The sequence below is a fragment of the Mercurialis annua genome, linkage group LG8 (genome assembly GCF_937616625.2).
Source record: "Mercurialis annua linkage group LG8, ddMerAnnu1.2, whole genome shotgun sequence".
NCBI classification, from domain to species: domain Eukaryota; kingdom Viridiplantae; phylum Streptophyta; class Magnoliopsida; order Malpighiales; family Euphorbiaceae; genus Mercurialis; species Mercurialis annua.
The window spans coordinates 40413508-40435067 of record NC_065577.1 but is presented as its reverse complement, the minus strand read 5'-3'; the positions used below and the strand labels follow the sequence as shown (position 1 = coordinate 40435067).

Here is a 21560-nt window from a genome sequence, read left to right as displayed (position 1 = left end):
TTTAATTAATAAAAATCCAAAAATTAAAATAAAATCATAAAAAGTTATGTAGTTTGGTTCAAAATTTGAACTATACAAGTTTATTTGTCTATATATCAAATTATCAATGACCTCTTGGCTTTGCACTTAAGAGTCGGGGGGGGGGGGGGGGGGGGGGGGCTAAGAGGTCTTTAAGTTTAAATTCTGACAATGACAAATAAAATTTTATGAAGATAATTTGAAGAATATTTCTTGATTGAAAAATGAAGTATATCAAAGATCAAGTTCTATACGAGACATCAAATGATGCAGGAGATCGGCAATTGATGTCGATCAACCATTAGATCAGATAGTATATTTAAATTTGGAGATTATTTCCGATATTATTTGTAATTTATAATTAATGTTTAAAAACTTAATTTATAACAATTATTGAAAAATTCTTGTTTGAACAATAAAGTCTACCGATGATCAAATTTGACACAATATCATCAAATGGTGCAGGAGACCAACGATCGATAACATTCAACTGTCATATCAGACGGTTCATCCGTATGACGATTATTCCTCATACTATTTGTATTATGTAACTAATACTTGGAAACTTGATATCAAATATGTACACTATAGATACATTATGTTCATTTAAAAAAGTAACCTTAAATCTAACTAGTTATGCCATAAATTTTTTTTGCAAAATCTCAACAATCAATCCCACAACTAAATACAATCTTGCAAAATCTCTATGATAAACCAGAAAAATTTCACCTGCAAGATTTAAATTCAGGTTCAAAAAAATTCAAAATCCAAAACTCTGAATAAATTTCAACCTAAATAAATTCTCTACGTGCGTATCTGATGACGTGTCTCCTAATCCAAAGCTGATACATCACCATATGAAACGCATCAAACGGCTGTGGCTCTTCGTTCCATACAAAATGCTTACTCGCCTCCACACCCAATCTTCTCATCCCCTCACACGTGCCACCTCTACACGTGCGATCCAACAAATTCTTCAGTCCCTTGAGCCCACCAATGCTATTAATAGGCCCAACAATCACCATAATCTCCTGCCATCTCAGCACATCCATCAAAGGCAAATCCTGAATCGGACGGTCAGTTATCACCACAGGTATACACCCAAAACGCAGCGCTTCACCTATCCAAGAATTATCCTCTCCATATTCAAACACACAAAACTCGCTGTCTCCCATTCCATCTCGTCCGTTCATCTTATCGGACGGCTCAGCTTCAATCAAAAAATCAGGATCACTCTTCATTTCATCAATCAGAGTTGACTCTTTGACTCCGTTATATTTCACAAAGCCTTTATACGCTGCCGTTTTATTCATCCACTCGTTACTGTTACTATTTTTACCGTTAACCAACGGAGGTAAAGTTATATCCTTGTGAGGAATAAACTTACCGTTAGGAGACGGAAAACAAGAGATCTGAACCGAGTTTTTCTTCAACTCGACGAGATTCCGGTCAGACTCGTAGCCGAGACCGGTACATGATAGATAGAAATGATCGGCGCCGAGCGTACGGTTCCAGTAAGGGAAATCCAATCGGAGGTCTCTGATTACACGCGCGAGGGAGCGCGTGGAGAGGTTAGAGGAGAATGGAATGAAGAAGAGATGAGCTTCTTCGGGGTTTAGGGTTATGAATTGGCTGTTTTGAAGAGTGGTGAAGAAAATTGATTCGAGTGGAGAGGAAAAAAGGGAGGACTTGGGAGGGGTGTAAGTGTAGATTTTGAAAGATTGGAGCATTTTTTGGTAATTAGGGAAGAATAAAGATGGGGAAAGGTAAATTGAAGAGGAGAGCACGGGAGAGAAGAGACAGAAGGCGAGGAGGAGATAAATTGACATTGTTGAATGTTTGAGATTTGGGTTTGGTTAAGGAAAATTTGGTTGGTTTTGAGGTTGAAGATGAAGTGAAGAGAAATGGTCAAAGGTTTAAGGGTTAACTACCAAAGCTACTGCCGTTATTAGGACAAGGAAACGGGTATCTGAACCGCCAGCAGAATTGGACAGTGTTTTAAGAATGAACCGGTAACCAAATCGCTAACCAAACCGGTGTATAACCATTAATTCAAAATTCGTCCAATTCAATAACTTATTTGGTCCGAACATGTGTGATATCTAGCGTTGAGTATTGGTCGGTTTGATTTGATTTGATTTTGAATCGACCAGAATGTCGGAGTCATGTATAAACTGAACTGTTAATTTTTTAATGAAACACTAAACTCTGTGAGGGTTTTATTGAATTGAATCTTCATGTTTTACCTTCGCCCTGAATTTTGCATCATAATTGTCGCCTATGAACATGACCGGGCCGACGATGGAGGACAAAATTGTCGAAAAATAATTGACAATATAAGTTTACAAGTGCCACATTATTTAAAGAAACACATGTTAGTAAAATAATCCTACGAAAATTATGGCAGATGAAACAAAATTTCCCTGTGTTCAGAGAACTCGTTCAATGTAACTTCTTTTTTGTGACTTGTTTAACAAATATTGTTCATCTTTTGCTTATTTCTCGTATGTTCAAATACATATCAAGGTCGTAGGAAGAGGAGAACATGTCAGCAAATAATTGGTTTAAGCTAAACAGAAATGTAAACTGTAATTGAATTCGAGCATGAGTTAGATTGTTGGAGACAACATCATCAGTTAAGATGAACAAAAGTATTTTCGCAACATTTCAAACCTGAGAATGAGTTTGGTTTAGAAATCACTTCAAATCCACGAAGTATAAATTTGAATATGAAAAAGAATAGGAGATATATAGATATATATTTATAGATGAATAAAATGGAAGTAAATAGTGAAGATTGAAATTCCTATATCCACCTAAAATTCACATTCATCTAAATTTGAAATATGTTGCATGGCATAAAAGCAATGATATAGGATTTATCTAGTTTATAATTCACATTAGATTCACCTAATATTTAAATTAATTAATTTGATATAAATATAACAATATTTCACTTAGATCCACCTAAAATTAACGGCAGCCTTAACTTTAAATTATGATCTCACATTATACTAACACTAAATCCACCAAAATTATAAAAATCAACATTAGATTCATTCTTGAAATTCAACGACCGCCTTAAAATTATGATCTAACATGAGTATGAAAATATTAAATTCACCAAAATCAGTTGATGAACTCAGCTACCAATTGTCACAATCTGATCGAAGCCTGATGACCAATGATGGTTAGTAGTGACGGCGGTGGTTGGTGACAATGGGTGGTTAAATAGTGGTAAAATTAAATTTGATGTTTTATATAATTATGTAAAAAAAATGATAGTATGTTTTAAAAACGCGCAGTAATTATAAATATATAATAAAGTTTCACACACATGGACTCATTATAAACCAAATCAAAATTTGTTATTCGGTGAAAATTGTCTAGGTTGGAATCAGTTTGGAATTTGGTTAATGGTTCGTTCTTAAAGTTTATAAAATCAAAATAATCGAAAAACATAACTTTTTAAAATTGAGAAGGCTTTTATTTGATTTTGTATCTAAGTTTAGGGCCTTTCTTTTATTTTACCTTAATTTTTTAGGTTCTTATTCGAATTTGGAAAAAAAATTAAGTTCAAACCAATATAAAACCGAAAAAACTCGGTCAATTTTTTTATTTCTTTGAAAAAATCAACGGTTTGATCGACCATTTAAAAAACTTTAGCACCGTCCGTTCGGGTCGATTCGGAACCGCACCGACCAAGCTCACCCTACACGCACCACATGTCCATGGTTCGAACCAAGCTCAGACCCTCAAGCCTCGAGCACCAATTATTACATTACACGTTTTGATCACATTCGTCTACAAACACAGCTGCCTAAACAATAACATTTCAGGCCAAACAATTCCTTAACACCATCAAAAATCTCCAGATCACTCCTCTCGTCGTCTTCCTCACACAAAAAAATCAAAAACTTCAACCCAAAACCTGCAAATTTTTATCTTATTCGAAAAGTATCATCTGTGCTTATTCAATTCTTGATCTGATCAACAAGAGAAACAGAAATGGATTGGGGAACAGTAACAGCAGAAGATCTAATCAGCGCTTTAAAAGAAGTGGAATGGTCAACACCGCCGCGTGCAGTCAACGAATTCTTCTCTAAATTCACTATCCCTAAATCTTACCCTAAGTGGAACAGCCGCTTCAAGTGCAATCTTTATTAGTAATTATTGACTTTTCTTGGTTTTAATTTAACTGGGTTGGTTTTAATATTGTTGAAACTTGATGGGTTTGTTTTGTTTTGTGCAGTTATAGGACCAACTATTTTATTTTGATGTTGTTGGCTATTGGTAAGTGAATTTTATTTTTTGTGTTGTTGGATCATGGGGGTTTTGTTTGTTAATTAGGAGTTTATTTGTGTTTTTGGTTTCAGGGGTCGCTTGTTTGACAAGGCCTATGGCTATTTTTGGTACTGCTTTGACAGCTTTGAGCATTTCTTTTCTTAATGATAGGTAAGTTTTTCATCTGCTATGTTAATCTTTGGTATTAATAATTATGCAACGGAACGGTTCTGCCACATCATTCGACGTTTACGATGTTAGGGGATAAAAAGTTAAACAATAATTGAATATTCCCATATGCGCGTTGGCTTGCTGGAAAAATGACTTGGCACAACCACTGTATGGAACTCCTTTAATGTTAATAGTGCCATACTGTCATATTGCAAATCTATTACTTTGCTCTTATTAATTAGAGGAGGAAGAAGAAGAAGCTACTATTGTAGGGTTAAACTCATTTTAGGAAAGGGTTTGTTAGCAAGAAGTAATAGGTTTGTGTTTCCTATTTGGGTTGACATGAATTCACATTCAAAAGGTTGTGTTGAACCGGGATTTAACTTTAGGCTATATAACTGAAAATGATTTTGTGGTGCTTGTCAAAATTTGAAACAAATGGAGATCTATTGGCTGTAGAGTCGTTTTGAATTGATTTTCTTGTATTTCAGAACATTTTTGTATGTAGTTCTAAAGGTTTATAGAAGGATAGAGCTTGAAATGAAATTTGGTAATTGGTATTGGTTTTAAGTGAGCTGAAACTGAGGCATTATTTATGTAGCTTTTTGCAAAATGGTAGTGGCCCCGTGAGAACTTGGTTGATTTTTCTAGTTTTTTGACATTAGAATTGGATGGATGTCTGCTCTGTAGATAGGATTGGTTTTGACGTATTATTCACAAGTTTATCCCCACCCTGACCCGACCAGAAGCTTCTGACTCTCCCCATTTCTCCTAAAATTCCACCGGTTTTTGGCTCGAGCTCTATGAGGCAGAAACTCATTTCACGTACAGTTTGGTGGCGGAGCCCCACCCCAGTAGTAATGGTGAGGCTTAGGGCAACTAAGACAAAGAAGTTGCAGATCCCTCAATGATTGCGGGATACCCAACTCGTACGCCTTTTATACTAAAACTAAGTTTCTGACTCTGTGCATGTGTATGCCTGTGATGCATTAAATTTGTAGGGAGTGTTTATTTACTCTATCAGATGTCCTATTTCGTGATGCATCTTCCTTTAAATAGGATGCGTTTCTTCTCTGTGAAGTGTATGCATTGAAGGGTTATCAATAATCTGTTTTTTAGTCTGAGTTTTTTAAATTTTAGCTTCATTACCTGGACTCAACCCCCGCAGTGTCTTCGATTTCACTTTAACCTGCTCTTAAGATATCAATTTGCTCACCATAATGTTGTTTTGTCTATAACTTGGTACTAATAATACATTTTGCAGCTTTGCAGCTTCTTTCAGTGAGAAGGTGACAAGAACTATGAGAAAGGTCTCTCCACATTGGGCAGCAAAAATGAGGCCTCCTCATATGTAAGTTGGTTCAAGATCTAATTTTTTTATTGTTTATACTCTTGTGGATCGTAGAAGCTATTCTTTTCTTACTACGCTCGTAATAAACAGGCCTGTTATTCGTGGTCGTCCATCAGCGAAAAAATCAGTATTCATCTGTGGCCAACCTCGTGGGGTGTTCGTCTTTTTATTCTCAGCTGGTATGTAAATCTTAAAAAGTTCTCTTCTCGATCAGGATTAGTTTTCTATAGTAGGGTGAGCAAACCGAACCGATCAATTTAATGAAAACTGGATTAACCGAATTACTTTATCTTTTTAACTGAACCGGCTCATTTATCAATTTTAACCGAAACTGTTCTAAACGAACTGAAATTTTTTATTGACCGACCCGAATTAATTGAACCAACCTACTTAAACAAAAACATTTAACCAAATTTAACTAGTTAAATCGGTTTAACAGACCGTTTGCTCACTCGTATTCTATAGTTTGTAAACTGTGATAAATGATGCCTGATTCGTTCTCTTTTTAATTACCATCTGCAGCAAGTTTTATTCTGTGGTTTACTTCCAGCAGTCTTTGGTCCGTATTGTGGGCTATTGGAATCGGCCTCCTTCGTAAGTCTTAACACTTTTAGGAAGCGATTTATGAGTTTTGAGTTGACTCGTTACAATGTCAGTTTTAGTAAGTTCATAATGTTTTCTCTTGCAGTAACCATTCTTCATGCTAGCGTCAGAACACCCAATCTAAAGGCCCGCCTCAACACATTCCGTGAAGAATTTCGCGAAGTATGGCGCAACTATAGCGATCTTTGAATGGCTATGGAGTGTGGAGTTAGAGGGTATTAGAATGTTTGTAAATCCTGATTTGCTCTTGAAATTCAGTTAAGCTGCAACATTCTTTGTAAATGTAAACAAATAGCTTAGTCATATTAATGGAGAGTATTAAGGATTTATAAATTCTGGTTTGTTTCTTACTGTTATTTGTTTTTCTCATTCCTTGTCCCCCTGTCATTTAAAATTACTTGCATCTTTTATGAGATTTGCTCATTAGAGCATCTCAAATTAAACCAAAAAAACTAATTTCATTTAAACTTGATAAACTAGACCAACACCAAAATTAACCCCAAAAAACAAGCTTCCTAGTTAAATTAAAGAGCAAATAAACCAATAACAAAAAAAAGAAGAGCAAAACCAGTAATTGGTGAAAACCAAATCCAGAAGAGAAAACCATAAACTTGCTTTAATTCTTTCTATTGCTGTTTCTGTTTCCTTCCCTTGAGTAAAACCAGGCTCTCCGTATAAGAATGCACTCGGCGGATATATCCATGGCAGCCAAGACGGGTGACCCTTTGTGTCTCAGGGTCATAAAAAGCCATCTCATGATTACCTTCTTCAACAAGAAGCTCACCATTCCCTTGAATGTTATGCACCAACAACAAATCATAACCTTGCAAATTTATCGTAAAGTGTTTCGTCCAACATTCGGGTGCTCCGTACTCTTTCATTACCCAAAAAGAACATTTCCGATATTCAATGCCCTTAAAATCTTCGTAGTGTACTATAGTTAATGATCGGCGGTACACTATTAAAGAAAGATTATGGTTACTTAATTGATCATTAGCTGCTAGGGCATCAGGAACCATCCACTCTCCAAATGTTTCGTTGCTCAAATCAAATGATGCTATGGTTATTTTTCTGTCGTGGCGGTTTCCACGTACAAACCAGTGAATAAAACCGTTGACATAAACACGAAACGGCGAAGCAAAAATAGAATATCTAAGATTCTTGACAGTAATACTCTTCCAAGAATTTGAGCTAAGTTCGAAAATCTTAACATCTGGTTGGATGAGTTCCTGTGGAGAAGCCGTACCTTTATCAGCAAGCTTCACAATTTTGTAGTCATTGTTCTTGCTATCAAATCCAAATCCAAGAACGATGTCGAACTTCGATTTCGATGTCGTAATATATTCACCAATTGCTGGGTTCCATACAATCAGACGATTACATTTATAATCAGACAAACAAACCAAACCATTACACGAACCGCTTATGGAAAAATAATTTTCGGGATTGGAACCGCTAGGGACCGTGTAAAAAAACTGTAAATCCAGTTGTTTATGCTCGCTAAATGAGGCATCATCACGGTGCAAAACGAAGCGCTGACATTCACGGTCGTCAGGTCTAAAGCTTTTCGTGATAAGCAAGTAGGGTTTGTTGGCTTCAGTGGTGTGAGTTAAATGAAGGGAAATGAAATTAGGGTTTGTGATTAGAGAATACCATGATTTGCAAACACTTCGAAATTTCAGTAGAGATTTTACTGGTAGCCTCTTCAAGATTTCAACTACTAATTCTTCAGATACATAATCTGACATTTTTCTTTCCAGGTTTGTTCTTTTTTTTTTATATAGAAAACAAAGGCAGTGAAAACGCTCTATATAAAGCAAGTAGGTTTAGGTTACGGTTTTTTAATTTTTTTAATTTTTTTTTTAATTTTTTAAATGGACCATCGCCCTGAGATGGCGATGGCCCAAAGGGTCGTGGTCCCACTAGGACGATGGACATATGGCCCGCGCCCTTGCATGGCGCTGGGCCATAAGGCCGTCATCCCTGTGTGAGACGATTGCCTTATGGCCCAGCGCCATCCAAAGGCGCTGGACCACCCAGAATTTTTTAGGGCTTTTTACACAAACAACCTATATTGGCTAATTGTTTACTTTTATACATGTCATATTTTTCACTTACTAAACTACCATACACGGAGCTGATTATAACTTTTATACGGATCTTATATATTCAACCCTAATAACACAATCATCATAATTTCATTTATTTTCTCTCTCCTCATCATTCAATTCTCTCTTCCTCTCAACTCATATTTCTCTCTCTTCCTCTCAGCTCATCTTCTTCTCTCTTCCTCTCCGTCGTCTTCCGCTTAGCCGTCCTCTATTCCTCCGCTCCTCCGTCATCGTTCTCATCATCGTCTCCGTTGTCATCTTCGCCAACGCCATCATCTCCTCTGCTCGTCGTGTCATCTATTTGATTTCAGATCTACAATTTATTCATTCTTCTTCTTTTTCTTCTTTTTTATTTTCAGATCTACAATTGTTTTACTGTTTTTTCACCATTAAACATGTATATAGATTATATTTCAAGAATATAATGTTAATTTCATGTTATGTAATATAAAATTATGGTTATATGGAATAATTTTTTGTTATTTCTGCATTTTATTTTTGTATTTGGTTGTATTTTTGTGTTTATTTATTCTGCAGCTCGATTTTTTGATGATGGTTGATTGTTGAATTATTATAATGTTACAGTGTTGTTGATTTGTTGTTGATTTTGTGTTGATAATCAGTTGGTATTTCCTTGATTTTAACATTGAAAAAATTTGTTTTTTTTTTTAAAAATTGGCAAATTAGATAACTTTGTCAGCGAAATAAACTAAATAAAATAAAGTTTAACCGAGACTAGATAATTATATGTTTGCATTATTATGTTGACATATTGTTGATTTCTTGTTGATATTTTATCGTTTGTCACAATTTTTCAAAAAATTACGTTCTATTTTATTCCTTATGTTGATTCGTTGTTGATTTATTGTTGACATTATGTTGATATGTATTTCAATTTTTTTTGATTTTCAATTTTATGTTGACATGTTGTTGATATACTGTTGATAACATGTTGATTTTTCAACCATAGAAAGAAAAATAAAGTTAGTCTTAAATTGATGTATTAATGAACTATTGATATGTTTTTGATAATATGTTGATTGTTTCTGACTTAAATCAATCAATGTTCTCATTTTACAAACATCTTGACTAAATTAGCATTAATTGTTGATTCGTTGTTGATTTATTGTTGACATTATGTTGATATGTATTTCAACTTTTTTTGATTTTCAATTTTATGTTGACATGTTGTTGATATACTGTTGATAACATGTTGATTTTTCAACCATAGAAAGAAAAATAAAGTTAGTCTTAAATTGATGTATTAATGAACTATTGATATGTTTTTGATAATATGTTGATTGTTTCTGACTTAAATCAATCAATGTTCTCATTTTACAAACATCTTGACTAAATTAGCATTAATTGTTGATTCGTTGTTGATTTATTGTTGACATTATGTTGATAAGTATTTTAACTTTTTTTGATTTTCAATTTTATGTTGACATGTTGTTGATATACTGTTGATAACATGTTGATTTTTCAATCATTAAAAGAAAAGTAAAGTTAGGCTTAAATTGTTGTATTGATGAGCTATTGACATGTTTTTGATAATATGTTGATTGTTTTTGACTTAAATTAATCGATGTTCTCATTTTACAAACATCTTGACTAAATTAGCATTAATTGTTGATATCATGTTGACATTACGTTGATAACAACGACAATAATTCAAATGAAAAAATAAAATTATTTTTACATATAAAAATAAAAATATATTAAATATACACCAACACAACAGTTCACAAATTAAAGAAATCTATTTCAAAATATTTTTTTTTTCTCAATTCTCTTTGCAGCTGCACAGTTTCTTCAAAATTACTTGTATAATTGTTTTGCGTTCCACCTCTCATACCTAACTAAATTTCGACAAAGACGGTTATGATACAGTTTCATTTCATCCAACGAAAATTTATTTCACAGACAATATTATCTTATTTGTCAATGTTAAAATAAAAAGAATCAGTAGATATCAACATAATATCAACATAAAGTCAACATAAAATCAACAACACTGTAACATTACAATAATTCAGCAATCAATCATCATCAACAAATCGTTCTGCAGAATAAAAAAAACGCAGAAATACAACAAAATACTAAAAAATGCAGAAATAACAGAATTTTATTATATAAAATCACAAAATTATTCTATATAACATGAAATAAGTATTAAATTCTTTTAAGATACTCTTTATACATGTTTAATGGTGAATCAACAGTAAAAGATAAACAAATTACAGATCTGAAAATAAAAAAAAAGAACAAAAAATTTCAGATCTAAAATTAAAAAGATAAAAGAAAGATGGCGCAGCGAGATAAAGACGGAATGATGGAGGCGAAACGGCGGAGGCGCAACAGCGGAGGCGGAACGACGGAAGCGAAGGAGTAGAAATCGTGAATTTTTTTTCACAACTCAAAAGAATTTACTGTTATATAAGCAAGAACGGTTGAGATAATGATGAAATAGAGATGAAAATGAGAGAAGCAAGAGGAGTCGTGCAGTAATGGAGATAACGTACAGCAAAATTGTGGAGAAGAGAAGCAAAAATGGCGGAGAAGAATGAAGAAACCGCCAATTGAGAAGGAAAATAAGAAAACGGTAAAAAAGAAAGAAATCCAAAAAAAAAGTTAGGTTTCATAAAATTGATGGTGTGAAAAGTAAAGATATGGATTGAGCCGTATAAAAGTAAAGTCTGGCCCAAATTCTGTATTTTATATAAAAAGCCCAATTTTTTTAAAAAAAATTATTTTAAAAATAAATTTTACATCGGACAATCCGGATATGCTAGTTTTAGATGATCGATATTCGTTTTCCGAAAAATCGTAAGCGTTATCTGTCATTTTAATCGGTTTACTCGAATAAATTTGAGAGAATTTTTTTTTTGTTAAGACATTTTTTTTACTTAGGGGGTAAAAAGATAATTTCTCTAGGGCGATGGGTAGTAATTTAAAGCGACGGATAATAAAACCCTTACAAAATCATACTACTAATTTACGGAATTTCAAAAGATACCACAATTCCTTATTTTACTACAGTTGCGATTTTTGTCCTTTTTTTAGAATAAAGGAGATTGTATTAAGAAACTAAGCTGAAATACAAGATGATAAATATCTAGGAGAACATGCTCCACCTATACATTTTCATTCTCCACTAAAGCTTTCATGGACTACCTTATTAGCATTCCTACTAACAAAGTGGTAACCAAAATACTGGTAATTACTAGCTAGAAAAGAACGATCTTGAGCTAACGGAGTAATCCCATTTCAAGACTTTAGTCAGAGCCGTTTGAAGATTTAATCAGTTGTGTTTTAACACCTAAAAAACTGTAAATATTGACGAACATATAATTTGTCGCTAATTTCACTAATTTGCGACGGATAACGATTCCACCGCAAAACTATTTTAGCGACGGACAACATGTTGTCAATCCTTCGTTCAAATGGCGGTACCTTAGAGGGCAAGATTGGCGACTCTATTTTGGCAAAATTTAGCGAAGAATGTTGAAATCCGTCCCTAAATTTGACTGAAATTGAAAAGCCCCGTTTCAGTTGACAAATTAGCGACGGACTATAAAATCCGTCGCTAATCTTGTAATTGATACGGAGCGTTTTATTTAGTTTTAATTTAGCGACTGATCGTCGCTAATCTATCACTAAATTAGAACGTTTTAATCGACAGAAACCTTTTTCCCTCATTTGCTCTCCTTAACAAAATAGTAAAAACTGTCGCCTCATTCCCTCTCCTTTTTCCATTTTTGATCAAGGTGAACCACCGGCGCTGCTCCCCTCTCCTTTTTCCATTTCATTTTGTCATTTGCTTTATTCTCGTGAATTTTGGACGGTTTTGGGTGTTCCCTGCTGGTCTCCTCTACTGCCACTGCTCCTCTTCCGGTTGCCGCTACTGCTCCTCCGATTGCCGTCTTAGTTAAGGATAATAATTGTTAGATGTTTGTTATTTTGTTAGATTATAAATTAGGTTAGTTAATTGTTAGATTATATTTAATTAGATCCTAATTAATTTAATTAGGTTAGTCTAGCTTGTTAGATTAGATTATTAATTAATTTAGGTTAGTTTAATTTAAAATTAGGTTACCGAATTAGTGTAATATAACTAGGTTTATATTAATCATTAGATTAATTATTTTTAGTTTAATTTTAATATTAAGTTATATATAGGGATTATTTTCTAAATACCTATTTTTGGCAAAATATTTACACCATTTTATCTCATCTTTTTCTTATTTCCTACACTACCTAAGAGCATCCACAATGGACTCTCTATCAACCTAAAACTCTTTATTTTAAAGAGTATAACTAAAAAACATCACTCCAACAAACTCTTTATTTTAAAAAATAAAAATAAAGAGTCACTTTAAATTTGAGTCTCCACATCTAGAGAGTCAAACCAACTCTCTATTTTAAAAAAATGCAACGTGTTTAAATCAATTGTCCTCCACTACCTTTTTTATTTTCGATTAATCCTGCATCTTCAAAGATTGTGACCGGAAAACCTTATCCCAGTTACCGGAGCTCCGGCAAATAATAAGCATCTTCAAAGATTGAGTTGAAGCAGAAAGTATAGGCGTGAAAATAAGAATGTTATGCAAATCTTTGATGCATAACCCCACAATCTTGAGCCGATTCTTGTTTTTATCATCATCTTCAGAGTCAAATTGTGGGGTGTTATGCTCATTGAGCTTATGAAAACGCTTGAGAATGAGATAAATTAGAGTAGGGCATCTGTCATGTTTGGATCATTGTTATTGCCTAATTATACGGTATTGGCTCGATTTACAGTCACGCCTCGCCCTCGACTTCCAGTAGTAGAGCTTGAGGTTGAGGATTGATTGCTTTCTCCTTTCAGATTCCTCGAGCGCTCTTCCCACCACTCTGGATTGCCAATAATTTCAAAACATAACTCTGCCTCATGATTCTTCTTTTTGCAGTGACTACAAACCATTCGCCCTGTGTCTTTACGTTCCCCCCCTGAACTACGAGCGCCTGCACTAGTACGCACAGCAAAGCTCATGGGCTCGGGGCTGTCTTCATGCACGTTCCCCCAAACGTGTTCCTCCCTTATCACCATTGAGTAGGCCTTGTTCATGTTGGGCAGCGGCTCTGAGTAGAGAATTGTAGATTTCACATTCTCATATTTGGGAGTCTCCAGACCCATCATAAATTGATGTACACATCGTCTTCGCGACGTTGAATCAGCGTGTAACTGATATTGCACCTGCAACCTGTGCAAAAACATACTAACTGATATTGCACCTGCAACCTGTGCAAAAACATACTAACTGATATTGCACCTGCAACCTGTGCAAAAACATACAGGTAATTTATCAAAATCGTTAAGTTCATCCCAAAGCTTCTTCATGCGACCATAGTAGGCAGCCACACTCTCATTCTTTTGTTGCTTGCAATTGGCAAGATCAGAATTAATTTGTTGTATCCTCGGTCCATTCCCCACTGAAAAACGCTCTTGCAAATCATCCCACAACACCTTCGCTTCATCCACATACGTGATGGTGGATCTGAGATTTGGTTCGATGTGATATATGTTAGGTTAAATTAGATAAAAGGTAGTTATTTGTGTTAATTAACTAATCAGTTTATATTATTGTTTAATTAGTAAATTTATTTAATTGTTTAATTAGTTTATTAAAGTAGATTAATTAGATATATGCTGAACTCTGAATTGGGCAGCAAAGATGAGGCCTCCTCATATGTAAGTTGGTTCTAGCTGTAATTTTTTGTTATTATTATTTATAGGGTTAATTGCAAACTAAGTCAAGAACTTTATTTTAATTTGCAATTAAAACACAAACTTTAAAATTTGACAATATTAATAATTAATTTTCATTTTTTGGCAAATTGGTATACACCGAGTTAAAAAAATACTGACGTGGACATTGTAATGTATGTCGTTGCATGATTGGTCGGCGTACCAATTACCAAAAAATGGAAGTTGGTTACTAACATTGCCAATTTTGAAAATTCGTGGTGTAATTGCAAATTACGCTAAAATTTGTGATTTAATTTACAATTAATCCTTATTTATATTAATGTGGATCGTAGAAGCTATTATTTTCTTACTATACTCGTAATAAACAGGCCTGTTATTCGTGGTCGTCCATCAGCGAAAAAGTCAGTATTCATTTGTGGCCAACCTCGAGGGGTGTTCGTCTCTTTATTCTCGGCTGATATTTGAATATTAAAGGCTTAATTACTTAAAAACCACCCACCTTATAACTTTTTTTCATTTATACCATGACCTGAGAAATTTTTTAATTGTATCCTATTTTCGATTTCTATGTTTCATTTGTACCCCAAAATTAAAAAAATTGATAATTTAATTAATTTAAGGATGAAAATATTAAAAACAAGATATATAAATGATTAACATTACCGTTTTATCAGAATATATGTTAAAAATGAAGGACTAATTTAAACTTTTTTTTAAAAGAAAATAGGTCAATTTAACTTATTAGGGTAGAGATAAAATATAAAAATCGAAAATATGGTACAATTGAAAATTTTCCTAGGTCATGGTATAAATGAAAAAAAGTTACAAGATGGGTGGATTTTAAGTAATTAGGCCAATGTTAAATGCTCTCTTCTCAATCAGTATTAGGCTTCTATAGCAGGGTGAGCAAACGGTCCGTTCATTTAAGAACCCATCAATTTAATGAAAACTAGATTAACCGATTTACTTTATCTTTTTAACTAAACTGGCTCAGTTTTCAGTTTTAATCGAAACTGTTTTAACCGAATTAACCAAAATCTCAAAAGTTTAAAACTGAACCGATCAAATTGTCATCTAATTTGGATAATCCAATATTATTAAAAATAATTATTTAGTTAACTGAAATTTTAAAACTGAAACTGAACTGAATTTTTTTGTTTATCGACCCGAATTAATTGACCTAACCTAATTAAACAACAACATTTAACCTAATTTAACTAGTTGAATCAGTTTAACCGACCGTTTGCTCACTTGTATTGTATAGTTTGCATAAATGATGCCTGATTCGTTCTCTTTTTAATTACCATCGGCAGCGAGTTTTATTCTGTGGTTTACTTCCAGCAGTCTTTGGTCCGTGTTGTGGGCTGTAGGAACTGGCCTCCTTCGTAAGTTTAACATTTTTACGTAGCCATTTATGAATTTTAACTCATTAAAATGTCAGATTTAGTAAGTTCATTATGTTTTCTCGTGCAATAACGGTTCTTCATGCTAGCATTAGAACACCAAATCTAAAGGCACGCCTCAACACATTCCGCGAAGAATTCCGCGAAGTATGGCGCAACTATAGCGAGCTCTGAAGGGCTATGGAGTTTAGAGGGCATTAGAATGTTTGTAAATCCTGATTTGCTCTTGAAATTCAGTTAAGCTGCAACATTCTTTGTAAATGTAAACAAATAGCTTAGTCATTTTAATGGAGAGTAATTAGGATGAGGCAGGCAGTGTGAAGCAAGCAAGACATGTGAGGCTTTCGGGTAATTACACGCCTAGAGTTGCTGAAGCGATGGGGATCCGAAAGGCCTTGAGCTGGCTTAAGGACTACGACATATTGGTGATTGAGTCTGATGCTATGGACGTCGTAGTAGAGATTAGAAATCCGAGTCTTTTGGAGCAAGATGTCATCATTGAAGATTGTGCAAATTTGGCAAAGCAGTTTAGTAATATTTTATTTGTGTTTGTGAGGCGATCTGCGAAACGTGCCCGTTCCATTTCAGGTCATCAGGAGTGGTTTTGTCACTTTCCTGAATTTCTCACGTCTGTAACTGCTTTAGATTATTAATAATATCTATTTGATTCTCAAAAAAAAAAATTAGGATTTATACATACTTATTTGTTTGTTGTACTTTTTTATTTTTTTTATCATTCCTAGTGTGCTCTATTACTTAACTTCTGACTATGCTGCTGTCTTGCTAAATTACTTGTATCTTTTATGAGATTTGATCATTTGGACATCTCAAGTTAAAGAGCATGGATTATACTGTGTCGATAGTGGTGAATCGGGTGAGCGAACAATTTGTTAACCGAATTAATAGCTTTAATTGATATATTTCAATTATGTTTGGTTAAAAGTTTTTGTCAATTTAATTAATTCGGTTAGATTAGTTCGGTTTTACAAAAAATTGATTTTCTTGTCTTCGCCTATAGTTAAGAACTTAAGAGTTATAAAAATTTAGTTTATAAGATATTTTAAATTATTTATTTACAATTTTTATTGATTTAATATGAGTTTTGTTATAATTCATTTTTTCACAATAAAAGTTTACATATAAACTTTAATTCATTTTTTATTATTTTAAAAGAGTCTTATATGTTGAAACTAATACATAAATAATTTATATAAATTCAACTAGTATTGTTATAAACTAAGTAGCACGGACATGGACACAGATACGGGAAAACAAGACACTTGAACACGGCAAAACGGTATTTAAAGTTTTCTAAGTAAAAGATGAAGTTTCGTGTCTGAAATATTTCCGAAACGGGAAACGTCGATTGAATCAAGTGTCTGTGCTACCTAGGTTACAAGAATATGTACTCTTGAAAGTAGGAATGTCAAGGGTTGTGGATCATGTTTTTAATCTGCACGATTTTACGAACACAATTCATTTATCTAAGTGTATAATATGAATTTAAAAGAGATAATATGACACGACTAACATATTATAATACAATACTAATACAACACAAACTAACATAACTCACTTGTCTTCAAAGAAAAAAAACATAACTCACTTGTTATAAGTATTTAAAACATATACAATTTAGAACAAATTATTTTGAAGCCCTTTATGTATATTATAATTTACAGTTTAATACCTTTTATATCAAAATCATATTTAATGGTTCTCTCACTTTCAATTATCTAGTTCAGTTAGGAGGTTTTTATTAGTTTTTTTTTACGAAATCGTTAACCGAATTGAAAGTGAGATAATTATTTGAAAATGAATATTCAATCATTAACAGAATTAACACAAGCCTCTAATTATTAAAGAAATTAAAAGCGAGAGGTCATTAAGTAAATTTTTTAAATAAGGATTATCAAATATTAATTATGACATTGTGGGAGTAGATCTGTTCATGGGTCAGGTCGGACAAGGCCTACTTTTTTATTTTTTAAGTAAACCCAAGTCTGGCCCTTGTACTCTAATTTTATAGGTTCCCGCCGGGTTTTTTTGGACATACATGTAAAATTGATAAAAATAGAAGCTAGATCCCGCCTACAAAATAGCAGACTTTTTTCAGACTCATGCTCGGGTCAGGCTTAGAATCAAAAATTATTGTCCAAACCTTGTTCTAAAGGGACGGGGCTGGGCGGGCCGAACGAATACGCAGACCCATGTATAAGTTTATGTGAGTTGGGGCATTAGAATAATTTGCTCTAATTTTAATTTTAAATTTATCGATTCATATAAAATATTTTTTAAAATTAATCAAATATAATTATAGTCATTTACAAATTTATTTTATTTTATATCACTAAGACACATCATTGTCCATTTTCCACCTGCTAAAACGACAACAAATCACGTCGCTTGACTGGCGCGTGGATTCAAAGTAACAGACTTTTCTTTTCCCTGTGTCAGTTGATCATCTTCTGTTGCTAAATTTTGCTTCCGTCGAACGAAAAGTTCTGTAATTGAATTATTTTAGTTTTTGACGCTCATTTGGATCTTTGACTAAAAAAAGAAATTCAATGGAAGAGTCTTACGGTAATCTACCGACTAGTCATTTGCTTGGCTCAGTACCTGTAAGCTTCTTGTTTCCCTCTGATTCCTTTTCATTTACATGTTTTTTTGGTTCAATTTGGCATTTTAGGGTTTAATTTGACATTTTAGGAAGTAATTTTGATTTTAGTAAATTCTATTATCCAATTTTAGCTTTTGAAATTAAATATCATTATGCTGCAATAAGTTAATTAAATGTTTATCAGTAATTTGATTTTGTTTAATGTGATTCATATATATAGGCTGTGGTGATTGAAGAAAAAAGTACAAGCACTACTTATGATGGTATAATTTTCCTTTATTGATTAGAATTGTTATTGGTGGATTGGGATTTTGATGGCGTTGTTCTAATGAATGCAGTTTCTGAAGCAAACTTGCAGACTTTTCCTCCGAATAGTATCGGGGGAGGAGGCAGTAGCAGCCGCGGCGGTTATCAAACGGTTGGAACTCCGCCTGGTAATGCTGATTAGTTACTATTTTCTATTTTGGTGACATGTTTTAGAATCAGTAATTAAGGGTATGCATTATAATTGAGTTACTAAATTAGGAATTAAGTGTAGGTTATCTCAGTAGGACTATATTACATGAACACATTTAGTCCTATCATTTCAGCTTTTCCCTATGTTGTTTTGTTGCTTTTAACAACTTGTAAGATAATACTTAGTTTAGCAAATTGTCTGACATGGAAGCGGAATGTATTGGCATCTCCCAGATTTAAAGCAATAGAGGATTTTTTTTCCAATCATGATACTATGGATTTATTGCAGCAGTTAGATCACTGTTAGTGAACCCCCTTTTGGTGTTTTTGTCTGTAAGCGATGAAATATAATTCACTATTCCCCCTTTTCAGCTGAGATAAATTGGTGTTATTTACAACATCTACTTTAAAAAAAAATGTATTATAGAATTATGATCTTAGCTCGTCTTTTTAGTTTACTAGCTGGGAATTCCTAACTAGAATACAGGATATGTGCACTTTTTTAAGAGATGAGTGGAGATGCCACATAATTTTCTCTAAGGATGCTTGAAAGGAATGCGTAAATTAGTAGCTTTTGCAATTTTTGGTGGTAACCAGAGTTAGAAGCATAACATCTATAGTCATGGTTCAAATAGTATGATTCGGAGCCTGGGATTTCAAAGCAGTTTGAGGCTGGGAATAAGTAGACTAAAATAAGGTTTGCTTGTGACTTTTTTATATAAAATGTAAAAGAAAACAAAAAGTAAGACAGTGTAAGATGTATATATTACAATTTACATATTGGAAGATGAAGGTAATGGTATATAATCTTTTCATTTACTGAATCTGGATCTGTGTTACAAGTTACAACCAGGTGATCGTATTTAGTAGATTTTGTTGAGTGATATGAAGAGTTTTGAGGTAGAGGAGACACACCATTATTCTGTGATATTCTAATGACCGGAACAGTATAATTGACATAGTGTTGCAACATTCACTTGTATTCTTAAGGTTTCGTTTTGTGTGTACAGAAGGATTTGAGCAACAAACACCAAACAGCTGGACAGGGGTATTCAGTGTTTCATCATACATGCAATATTTTAATGTGGATACAGACATTGTTATAAACAGAATGATGAGCTCATTTTATCCTTATGGTGGGGATTTTTTCAGCAAGATTGATGCGAATCCTGATCTGTGAGTTTAGCATTCTCAGCCTTTACTTCTATAAATTTGGAGAGAAATAGATTCATGTTTGTATCGATTTAATTTTATTTTTTTTACAATTTAATTAGCAGAGACAATTTGTATTTTTTCCCTGACCTATTAACCGGCTCATTGATGCCGACTTTTGTGATTCGGCAGATACGGGCTCATCTGGATTTCAACTACATTGGTTTTTTTGCTAGCCGGTGTTGGAAATTGTGCAACCTACCTCATCCAAAGACACATCGAAACCAAAGCTTCCTGGAGCTTCGATGTTGGATATGTAAATGTGGCTGCCTTATCAATCTATGGATATACTATTTTGGTGCCTTTAGCATACTACTTCTTGCTTCAATATCTTGGGGCTAATGCAAGCCTCATACGGTTTTGGTGCATGTGGGGTTATTCTCTCGTCATTTTTGTTATAGCCTCTGTAAGCACATGCTATGATACTACAGTTTCATAGATTTTTTTCTTAAAGATGATATTTTCAAATATTTTCTATCTCATTCAATCCTATGGACTGTTTTCAGTTTTTGTTGGTTGTTCCAGTTGAGGCATTGCGGTGGATCATTATACTCGCTGCTGGGATTGATTCAGCATGCTTCGTTGCAGCAAACCTCAAGTCTTTTATTGACCGCAACGATCTTACAGTTGTGGTGGCTTCAGCATTCTGCTTGCAACTAGTTCTGGCAATCTTCATCAAGGCCTGGTTTTTTGCCTAAGCCTCTTACACTTACGACGTGTATTCAAGTACAGTAATCCCGAGTTTTTCTGGCAGCGCTATCTAGTTTAGTAAAGTGAAGGAATGCGTTTAAGAAAGCAATGCCGAGGTGTGTTTTGACAAGTAGTTTATACTTTATAACTGTTGTTACCAATGGTCTTCATCCAATGGCTCGAAATCCTTGGATATGGTTGGCTTACACTTAGCAGGCTGAGGCCACCGGGTTCTGCGAAATCTGATTGAGTTTGGCCGTGGCGGCTGCTGCCTTTGTTAAAAAAACTGAACTCTTTTTACCTTCAGTTTGTACGCACTTCAACTTGGATGTGTATATATTTTCAAATGACATGGAGTGGAGTGATCTATACACTTATTTTTAACTGGAGTGATTGATCTGGGCAGCAATTCCACTTCATGGTGTATTGGTAAGCTTTATACTTTCTCTGTGCATTCTATTTGACAATATACTTTTAGATGTCTCATTTTAATTTATGATTCCTATCTAAACTTTGTTTTTTGTTTGATATTTTTGTTTTCTGTTTTTTACACTCTGCAGTCATTATCTTTTGAAGTATATTTTTTTTTAAATGCGAGTATGCAATTTTTTATTGTGACTGAAGGATATAAAGAAAAATATTACATTTGTGTTATTTAATTTTCTTAAGTATTGTTGAGAGAATTTTGTTAAATAGAATGGGACATGGGAAATATTTGGTGATTATTTTAGTAAAATTCTCATAGGATATCTTTTTATTCATATAGACTTAATAAATTCTTATGAGGGAATGAGAATGTGTGATTATCTCTATGGGTATATTTTTAAGTTTCATGGTGTTTGATAACCAATTTAATGATTTACATTGCAATTTTCAGCATTTATTTTTAATA

At 33.6% G+C, this 21560-nt stretch overlaps 4 protein-coding genes across 6 annotated transcripts; 2 read left to right on the top strand and 2 right to left on the bottom strand.

Moving 5' to 3' along the window:
* Window positions 1-498: 498 nt before the first annotated feature.
* On the bottom strand, window positions 499-1994 carry LOC126659475 (probable glycosyltransferase At5g11130). The gene has a single exon (XM_050352765.2). It carries the CDS (start codon window positions 1845-1847, stop codon window positions 810-812), a length of 1038 nt encoding a protein of 345 aa, XP_050208722.1. The 5' UTR covers window positions 1848-1994; the 3' UTR covers window positions 499-809.
* A 1784-nt stretch (window positions 1995-3778) lies between these two features.
* Window positions 3779-15710, top strand: LOC126661419 (PRA1 family protein A3-like). 2 transcript variants are annotated; one of them, XM_050355271.2, is made up of 7 exons: window positions 3793-4184; window positions 4271-4311; window positions 4395-4473; window positions 5738-5824; window positions 5915-6003; window positions 6347-6418; window positions 6513-6760. In XM_050355271.2, exons 1-7 carry the CDS (start codon window positions 4027-4029, stop codon window positions 6614-6616), a joined length of 630 nt encoding a protein of 209 aa, XP_050211228.1. In that variant the 5' UTR covers window positions 3793-4026; the 3' UTR covers window positions 6617-6760. The 2 variants fall into 2 exon arrangements, with proteins under 2 accessions (XP_050211230.1, XP_050211228.1); XM_050355273.2 differs by lacking the exons at window positions 6347-6418; window positions 6513-6760 and adding an exon at window positions 15601-15710 and having other exon boundaries at window positions 3779-4184.
* LOC126661418 (F-box protein At3g07870-like) lies at window positions 6868-8218 on the bottom strand. The gene has a single exon (XM_050355270.1). It carries the CDS (start codon window positions 8173-8175, stop codon window positions 7054-7056), a length of 1122 nt encoding a protein of 373 aa, XP_050211227.1. The 5' UTR covers window positions 8176-8218; the 3' UTR covers window positions 6868-7053.
* A 2368-nt stretch (window positions 15711-18078) lies between the features above and the next one.
* LOC126659487 (uncharacterized) lies at window positions 18079-21218 on the top strand. Of its 2 annotated transcripts, none has more exons than XM_050352775.2 (6): window positions 18079-18311; window positions 18531-18573; window positions 18649-18744; window positions 19777-19942; window positions 20111-20384; window positions 20504-21218. In XM_050352775.2, exons 1-6 carry the CDS (start codon window positions 18258-18260, stop codon window positions 20636-20638), a joined length of 768 nt encoding a protein of 255 aa, XP_050208732.1. In that variant the 5' UTR covers window positions 18079-18257; the 3' UTR covers window positions 20639-21218. The 2 variants fall into 2 exon arrangements, with proteins under 2 accessions (XP_050208732.1, XP_050208731.1); XM_050352774.2 differs by having other exon boundaries at window positions 18084-18311; window positions 20485-21218.
* The last annotated feature ends 342 nt before the right edge of the window (window positions 21219-21560 follow it).